General features: G+C 48.0%; 1 protein-coding gene across 2 annotated transcripts; it reads left to right on the top strand.

Moving 5' to 3' along the window:
* The first annotated feature begins 2257 nt into the window (after nucleotides 1–2257).
* TMSB10 (thymosin beta 10) lies at nucleotides 2258–2970 on the top strand. Of its 2 annotated transcripts, none has more exons than XM_024743890.1 (2): nucleotides 2258–2407; nucleotides 2684–2970. In XM_024743890.1, exons 1-2 carry the CDS (start codon nucleotides 2308–2310, stop codon nucleotides 2710–2712), a joined length of 129 nt encoding a protein of 42 aa, XP_024599658.1. In that variant the 5' UTR covers nucleotides 2258–2307; the 3' UTR covers nucleotides 2713–2970. The 2 variants fall into 2 exon arrangements, 1 of the variants encoding a protein (XP_024599658.1); XR_003003131.1 differs by having other exon boundaries at nucleotides 2267–2407; nucleotides 2585–2970.
* The last annotated feature ends 6370 nt before the right edge of the window (nucleotides 2971–9340 follow it).

Genomic DNA, 9340 nt, shown 5'->3' on the forward strand with positions numbered 1-9340 from the left:
TTTTAAAACCATCACCCGTAGGATTGAATGAGACTAATAGGTTTGACCGTTGTTCTTAAGCAACAAATGCCTGAGAGGATCCCTGCTTCCTTAGAGACAGGCCACAGAAGTGCACTGAGTGAGAATAAAGAATGTCTGCAAGTCTACTTAGAGCTCCTTAGTTTGGAAATCATGCAGGCTTGATATATTTGAAACATGTGTCTCTACAACTGTATCGAGAAGACATAGATTCCCTTGTTCCCCAAATAAAAGGAAGTTGGAATTGGACTTCACCAAGGGTCCAAATTAGGACAACTTCACAGGCCATAGGTGGGACCCAGGAAGGTAATACCTAAATAACACTTGGCATTGCATCTGTAGAGGAATCCAGTGCCATTGAGACCCTCCAAAGAGTCGACGTCTCTGGATGTCTGGATATTTTCATGCTCAAGTTTGGCAGATCCTTCAATCGTGTATGGTAGAGACAGCTCCAAGACCCTCCACCCCTGTTCTTACTCCTGGGCACACAGCTTGACTACATTTCCGAGCATCCCTTGCAGTTAGGTGAGATCATGTGACTGAGTCAGGCCAAAGAGATGAGGGCAGAACTCACGGAGACTACTTCCAACCTGGTCCATAAAAACTCTAGTGCAGTCCTCTGTCTTCTCTTTTCCCATCCACTGGCTAGACGGAGTAAAAATCCAGGACCTAGAGGAGGGCAGAGTGATGAGAGAGAAGGTACATGAGTCACTACCTGGAGGAAAGCTGCCTGAACAGAAGCAGCATAAAATGTTGCTGCGTGAATGGAGAATAAACCTCCTTTGGAGGTTGTTTGTTATAGTTGTTTGCCTGACTGTGAAGTTGGCTTCTTGTTTAAGAAATGTTCATTCACCTCCCTCTCCCACCATGGGTGGAATATAATACTCTTCCATTCCATGGAGGGTGGGTTTGGCCTATGGGATGTTAACAGACAAGAGGTGACATGACATGCTTTTACGCACACTTCAACACTTCTGCACTCTCTTATGCAACAGCCATCTTGCTGTTTTCCTATCACCTTGAGAAGAACAAGCTCCAGCTAGATCCTGGGCCAGAGCATGAGACAGCTGTGGAGCAGACCTAGATCCAGTGAGCCTAGCTAGCTCAGCTAGCTCAACCCAGCAGCTCCTGCTTGCAGACGAGTGAGTGAGAATAAGTGATTACTGCTTTAAGCTACTGAGTTTTGTGATAGTTTGTTACACAGCATACTGTGGCAATAGTTGGCTGATACACTAATGAAGTGTGTGTGCCATTCTCATGGGGCTGCCACGTTAAGCTTCCACTTGATGCCTGCTCTTTATCTCATTTCAGTTTTATGCCAAAACTCTTTTACATATGAAGAGGTACAGGAAAAGACTTGCCCAAGGTCACACAAGGAGTTTGGTATGTCAAATTCATGAGCCCAAACTTATTTCCTTCTGTTCCAAAACGCACTGAGGGAATGTGAAAAAAATCGGTTAAAATCAGGAAGGGATGGAACAGAACTTAGGATGTTTCCATCAAATGCCACTTCAAAAGTGTTTGGTAACACTCCTTGACATTTGGAAACTTCAGGACAAATAAAACAATGACCAGCTTCACCTCCTGGGTTGTTCGTTTGTGGAACTAAAGATGTTGCACAGGATGAAGATACAACTTTTCTAAGAAAGATTTGAATAGTTGCAGTATACCACTCCCATAACGGGTTAAAAAGGGAAACAAGAACCTTTGTAGGGACACCTTCAAGGTTAACTCAAGGAGGAAAATGGAACCTGGGGACACATTATCCCCAGGAGCCCTGTGAGAGAAAGAACACCGCAATGCCCTGGGGACGGCCTGCTCTCACCACCGCCTTTCAAACCATGCTTGCATCAAACATCTAAGGGAGCACCAGCCACGGGTCCTGCAGGAGCTGCCCAGCTCAGGGAAGGGAGACAACCGGCCCCCAAGCTGAGCAAGGAGCAGTGGAAACCTATCTGCAGCCCTCACTCCCACCCCGTCTTTTCATCTCTAGGACGCTTGGCTCGGATTCTTTTAGTGTGAGACCCCGCAGGGGTTCACCTCCCCGAGGAGAGGAAAAGGGGGTGGGCGTGGGGGGTTTCTGGTGTGCTAAAGGCCAAAGACGTGGGGACTGCCCAGGGGTGGGGTGTCTTCTGCGAGCGGGGACGGCTGCAAAGCGCGCGAGCACGCCAATACACCCATACTCACAACGACACGCTACACACCCACACCCACACCCACACCCAACCATACACCCCTCCCCCACCGGGCCAACCGCCTTGGTTTGCCCGCTAGGTTTGTCTTAAGAAAATGGCAGACAAGCCGGACATGGGGGAAATCGCCAGCTTCGATAAGGCCAAGCTGAAGAAGACGGAGACGCAGGAGAAGAACACCCTGCCGACCAAAGAGAGTGAGTCCGCCCCCGCCTCCGGCTCCTCGAGCTCCCAGCCCAGTCCCCACCCCGCCCTTCGCCTAAACCGAGCCCCTCACCCCATCCGGCCGATGCCTCCCGTCGGGCAGCCCCAGCCCCCCTTTCTGTTGCACAAGGCGCCTGTCCCCAACCCCAAGCCTCTTTCTTAATCCCCAGACCTCGTGGGTGCCTCGCCCAGCCCAGGTTTGTAAGCGCCTCGGTTGGCGGGTTGCAAGAGGTTCCCATCCCCCAGTGCCCGCTTCCTGCCCTCCACAGCCATTGAGCAGGAGAAGCAAGCGAAGTGAAATTTCCTAAGAACCTGGAGTATTCTCCACCTCCATCATCTTGGAGACCCTAGTCGTGATGTGGAGGAAGAGCCACCTGCAAGATGGACACGAGCGACAAGCTGCACTGTGAACCCGGGCACTCCGTGCCGATGCCACCGGCCTGTGGGTCTCTGAAGGGACCCTCCAATCGGACTGCCAAATTCTCCGGTTTGCCCTGGGATATTATAGAAAATTATTTGTATGATTAATGAAAATAAAACACACCTCGTGGCATGGCTGGCGTGGTCTGAGTCTGTTAGTTGAGTATGCGTGGGTAGCGCCACTGCAGCAGAGCTCCAGCCACCGGAGTCGGAGTTCCTGCCGCAGAGCGGGGGAGGGGGTCGCAGAATGGGCTGGCTTGCAGGGACCATCTCTTAGTTTTGAGTTTCCCTGCTTCTGCGTAAGATTTTACGGGTTATTAGCCGCCTACTCTTGCAATCCATGCAAAATTCAACCCCACTTTTCATTCCTGGAAGCTGTTTTGGAAAATGCTTTTTTAAAAGAGCAGAATTTGTTTTTGATAAGCTTTTACGGTCTCACCGTTTTCTCTGGCCTCATAGTTGTGATGAACACCAGGAGAGAACAGTGATTTAAAGTCTGAGAAGAAAGGGGGAAACGACTGAATCTGGAATGTTGAAAATTGGGCGAGGTCACAAATTCCCCGAGAGGCTTTCTCTTGGAGCTTGAAAAAGGAGGCATTGGAACAAAAACAAAGGCGGGATCCAAGGAAAGAACAGCAAGAACATCACAACTGGAGGAACCAACACCAGAAATAGAGAAGCTGTGGGGGACAGCATAGCTTTTTGTTTTTTAACCCGAGCTCAGAACCTTCCACAAAAGCGTTAGCCATTAGAGGGAGTGCTGGGCCGAGCAGCCTCCGGTGCTGTGATCAGCGGGGAGAGTGGGAATGTGGAGGGAGGGCTGGCGCCAGCAGGGGCAGCAGCAGAGCCCTGCTGGGTCACACCCGCTGGACCCACAGGGAAGGGGCGGGCCCGCCCAGAGGCCCTAGCGGAGGAGGAGGAGAACCTGGGGCTGCAGGGCATTCTAAAGCACAAGAAACAGGCTTGTGATTTCAGGGGTGGAGTTTCCTTTTAAGGAGGGAGGAGATGACACATTGTGTAGTGATTTGTCCCATATCTGCCTGCACGTCAGGGGCCGGACACTGGGTGAGGGCGGGTAATTTGAATGAGGTGCGATCCCAGTCCACGGGGCCTTAAAATGCAGTGGGTGAGATCTCCGCCACAGTAGACCACAGTCAGGGATACCTAGGCCAAGGGAGTCACTGCCCATGTGACATGTAGCGGCTTGACAGTGAAACCTGTGCCGTGGAGGGTAAGTGGGCCTGGAGAGGAGAAATAAGGAAGGGACACATTAAGAGACCACCAGGGCAAGGGACACTAACCTTTACTGAGGTAAGGTTAAGATTTCTGAAGCGATAACTCACAGCCCGCTTGCCTATCTGCATCTCCTTTCCCCACCTTGGCGAGGCCCCAGTTAGCTCATTTTCTGAGTGTAAAACAAAAGTGCCCTTAAGTCTCCTGGATTTTTGTCTTCTTAAATTCTTAGGAAGAGCAAGGCTCTCATGGGCACCCACCACCTCAGAATAGAAAGGATTTTCAGAAATAGTTAAATTTCCTCAGAAATTTTAAATCAGAAATCTTAAATCAGCTGTGGGCCAGGCACTGTGCTTGGAACTTTAATTCTCAGAAACTCTTATTAAGGCAGTATGATCATCATCCCATGTTATAGACGGGGAAACTAGGGTTCAGAGAGACTAGGAATTTGCTGAAGACACACAGCCAGTGAGTAGTGGAGCCAGAATCTAGGGCCAAGGGTGTGCTTTGGGGGATCTTATAACCCCAGTGTTCAGGACATCCACTGCATCCAACGTTCCATGAGCATCCACTACCTGAAGCATATTTATAATTGCCCCTGTTGGGGTCCATTGTTGGGAGGTTGAGGAAAAAGAAACAAATCACTACCACCTTCAAACAGTAACACAGTTGATGGTGAGAGGGCTTTGGCATTCCCAGGACCCTCTTACTCTCAGAAGATTCCCATGACTTTCTCACCTGCTCCGCAGGAAATCCTTTCTATTCTGAGGTGGTGGGGTGCCCATGAGAGCCTTGCTCTTCCTAAGAATTTAAGACAAAAATCCAGGAGACTTGGGCTTCCCTGGTGGCACAGTGGTTGAGAGTCCGCCTGCCGATGCAGGGGACACGGGTTCGTGCCCCGGTCCGGGAGGATCCCACATGCCGCGGAGCGGCTGGGCCCGTGAGCCATGCCCGCTGAGCCTGCACGTCCAGAGCCTGTGCTCCGCAGCGGGAGAGGCCACAATGGTGAGAGGCCCGCATACCGCAAAAAAAAAAAAAAAAAAAAAATCCAGGAGACTTAAGGGCACTTTTGTTTTCCACTCTGAGACAATGAGCTAATTGGGGCCTCGCCAAGGTGGGGAAAGGAGATGCGGATAGGCAAGCGGGCTGTGAGTTATCACTTCAGAAATCTTATCACACCACATTGATTTACAAGGTAAGGCTGGCCTTCCTCAACCCATCCCAGCTCCTGAGCTGCTTCAATGTGTGCACATCTACACATCTCTTGGTCTGAATGGTAGAACCCCCATAAGACAGACCCAGAAGGCCAAGCACTGGCCAAGAAGGCTGCCTTCCTAGGCCCCACCTCTCTCCCCATGGTGGATTGCAGGGAATCCCATGGGCATCACAGTGGAGTCAGCACCAGAACCTGGAGCTGGAGTGTCAGAGAACATTGAAGCACGTCAGGCCCACTCTTACCTTCCTTCCTCCCTCCCTTATCCCACCATTTCTATTCCTTGCCACCTGGGAATACTGACACCCTTGGGAGAATTATACTGAATTACCGGTTTCTGCCCTTTTCCTCCTATCTAAGCATTCAGGAACCAATTATTAGTCCAATCACAAAGCAAGGCTTGCTCTGAAACTAAAATACAATTGTAACTTTTCTTTTTAAACCTGGATTTCTGGCTTCATTTTCTTATTTCATCCCTAAGACAAGCGTTAATAATTCGGCCTCCATGTTATGAATGGGGCTCAGGGCTTGGGACTTTCCACTGTCTTTGTTAGGGTGCACCAGGGGACTCAGGACGACAGAAGGTCCCCATACACACACTCCACCTCCTATTCAATAAGCATGTGCTGAGTGCCTGGTATGTACCCCAGGCTGCTCAAGGTGCTGGGAAAACAGATGGAGGCTGCCTCAGGGAGCACCTAGGCTAGATTAGAAGGAAGACCCAGTCTGTCTTCCCAACACTTCCCAATCCCCTAGATCGCTCTCCCACCCTCTTCTCTCATCCTCAGGCAAGCACTTCCTCTTCTCAGGCAATATTAGGTGCCTTAAAATAATAGAGTCTCTCTAGATCCCTCACTCAGCATCCCCTAACGTTAGCATCTTACTTCATTATAGTCCAATTATCAGAATCAAGAAATTAACATTACACTACTATTAATCCCACTCCTGGTCATGTACCCAGACAAAACTATAATTTGAAAAGATACATGCGCCCCTACGTTCACAGCAGCACTATTTACAATAGAGAAGACACAGAAATAACCTAAATGCCCATCGACAGATGAATGGATAAAGGCGTGGTACATATATACAATGGAATATTACTCAGCCATAAAAAAGAATGAAATAATGCCATTTGCAGCAACATGGATGGACCTTGAGATTATCATACTAAGGCGAAGTCAGTCAGAAAAAGAAAGACAAATACCATATGATATCGCTTATATGTGGAATCTAATATATGACACAAATGAACATTCTATGAAACAAAACACTCACAGACATAGAGAACAGACTTGTGGTTGCCAAGTGGGAGGGGGCTGAGGGAGGGAAGGATTGGGAGTTTAGGATTAGCAGATGCAAACTACTATATGTAGCATGGATGAACAAGTTCCTACTGTATAGCACAGGGAACTATATTCAATATCCTGTGATAAAACCTAATGGAAAAGAATATGAAAAAGACATATAACTGAATCACTTTGCTGTACAGCAGAAACTAACACAACATTGTAAATCAACTATGCTTCAATAAATTTTTTTTAAATTATACTACTATTAACTAAACCAAAGATCTTATTCAAATGTCACCAGTTTTTCCACTAACGTCCTTTTTCTGTTCCAAGATCCTATCCAGGACCGCACGTAACATTCACTTATTTCTCTTTAGTCTCCTGCAATCTGTAATAGTTCCTCAGTCTCTCCTTGTCTTTTATGACCTTGACACTTATAAAGAGTATGGCCAAGGGCTTCCCTGGTGGCGCAGTGGTTGAGAGTCCTCCTGCCAATGCAGGGAACACGGGTTCGAGCCCTGCTCCGGGAGGATCCCACATGCTGCGGAGCGGCTGGGCCCGTGCGCCACAACTACTGAGCCCGTGTGCCACAACTGCTGAGGTCCATGCGCCTGGAGCCCGTGCTCCGCAGCAAGAGAGGCCACCGCAGTGAGAGGCCCGCGCACTGCAACGAAAAAGCAGCCCCCGCTCGCCGCAGATAGAGAAGGCCCGTGCGCAGCAACGAATACCCAACGCAGCCAAAAATACATAAATAAAATAAATAAGTTTATAAAAAAAAAGAGTATGGCCAAGTATCTGCTGAATATATCTCAGTGCGGGTTTGTCTTATGTTTTCTCATAATTGGACTGATGTTCTAGATGTATTTTTTGGTAAGCTGCACCACGTTCTTTTTGGAGTGGAAAGAAAAGATTAAGTGCCTTAGTTCTCATGCTTTTTGCCACCTTCTGTCATTTCCCTCGCATGGGAAAAACATTCCTGTGTTTCTCCTCTCTACTCTTCCTGCACTACTCAACCATACGTGCAGGAAAAACTCTTCTGTTTCTCCTTTACTCCAGCATTCTACTCACAGAATACCCTACCTCAGGTCACCAAATGGGTGGATTTTCCACACCAAGAAATTCTCAGATTCTCCAGACACCAGCTGGGTGTCCCACGATTCAATTCAGTTCTGACACCATCTACCTGGAGTTAGCATCAGAGCCCACAGGTTAAGGGCTCAGTACCACAAAACTGCCCCCTCCTCCCACTTCAGACACCAATTGCAAGTCCAGCTTGACAGTATGCATCTAATAGACTGAGGCTGAGCAGAGCTGCCCTATGACACAGTGACCCCAGGCCTAGTGATACATTCCTGAGGGACGAGTGCATGTGTCCACCAAAGGACCTGTCCAAGAATGTTCCATTCATATGGAGAGACCCACGTATCGCAATTTTTGACGATAAAAGTCAACAGAACCTGGGGTGATGGAAATGTTATATATCTTGATCAGAGTGGTAACTATGTGAGTGTGTAAAAAATTATCAAGATAGACACTTAAGATTAACACTCATATACACTTCACTATATGTATGTTTTACCTCAATACAAAGATTTTTTTAATCCTATGAAGAACTAAGGATTCCCAGCTTTTAAGACCACATACTACTAGCTCAGAGAGAAGATCAGAAGATTGTATAAACAGAGCCTGTATCTGGTTCCAAGGGGCAACAGGAAAACATGTTTCTCTGGCCCTTTCCTTCCTTCTTTCCTGCCTTTGAGTATTTCCGCCCATTTGAATGACCCTCCATCTCTTTTCTAATTGGTCAAATATTAGCCTACAAGGCCTTACCAATCACCACCACCTCCGATTAGCCTGCCTCATTTCCCAACCAATGCCATTCTCTCTGTCCTGTCAGCTCCTATCTGCCCCTCTCTACTGGTACTTGGACATGTCACCTTCTCAGTTAGACTGAATGGAGAAGGATCTGTATTCATTGATACTGGTGGCACCCACAGTCGTCAGTACCTAGTAGACACTCAATAAATAATTATTGAATTGTCACTGAAATACCCCACTGGCCTCACCTGCTGCGTCTTGGCCATACTACAGCCAGGCTGCTATCAGGCCCCCTACTGTCTTACTATGGGTTCTCTTCTGCATTGAAAGGGCCTAAGCATAATTGGCATGTGGGAGTGACCATGGTTCAGGGAAGCCAAATAGCTTCATTTCCCTCCCAGAACCAGAACAGGATGCAATCCTATGACAATGAAGGGAAGTACAGTGAATTCACAATTGAGGCTATTGATGGAAAGCTCTTTATTAATTACCCAGATGGCAACTGTGAGTCTCAACCAGTTAAAAGAGTTTCGATATTGGGTTGCTGATTTCTGTGAAATACAGAGGCTGTGCTCTTGTTGTTTAATTCAGCAGGCATTTTTTGAGTGCTAGTGAATTCCTATCACTGTACTAGGGCTGTGGAAGCTGTAAAAGACCTGCACCAACTAACTACACAAAAGGTGGAATGAAGTAAATGGTAAAGAGGGAGATCAGCAAAGCACCATGGGAAGGTATATGAAGGAACCGTGAACTCTGGACAGGTGGTTGCTTCATCGGGAAGAAGCATTTGAATGAAGACCGAGAGGAGTGAGAATGGGAGCAGGGCTTTCTTAACAGAAGGAGGAGCAGTGCATTGTGATACCGTAGCACTGCTTTTTTCTGTGGAGGGAAAGGGCAATGGTTCAGTGAAAATGGAGGACACCTCAAAATTAGCCTAGAAAGGTAAGTTG

This window comes from Neophocaena asiaeorientalis, unplaced genomic scaffold, assembly GCF_003031525.2.
Source record: "Neophocaena asiaeorientalis asiaeorientalis breed wild unplaced genomic scaffold, Neophocaena_asiaeorientalis_V1.1 scaffold114, whole genome shotgun sequence".
In the NCBI taxonomy this organism is placed as follows: Eukaryota; Metazoa; Chordata; class Mammalia; order Artiodactyla; family Phocoenidae; genus Neophocaena; species Neophocaena asiaeorientalis.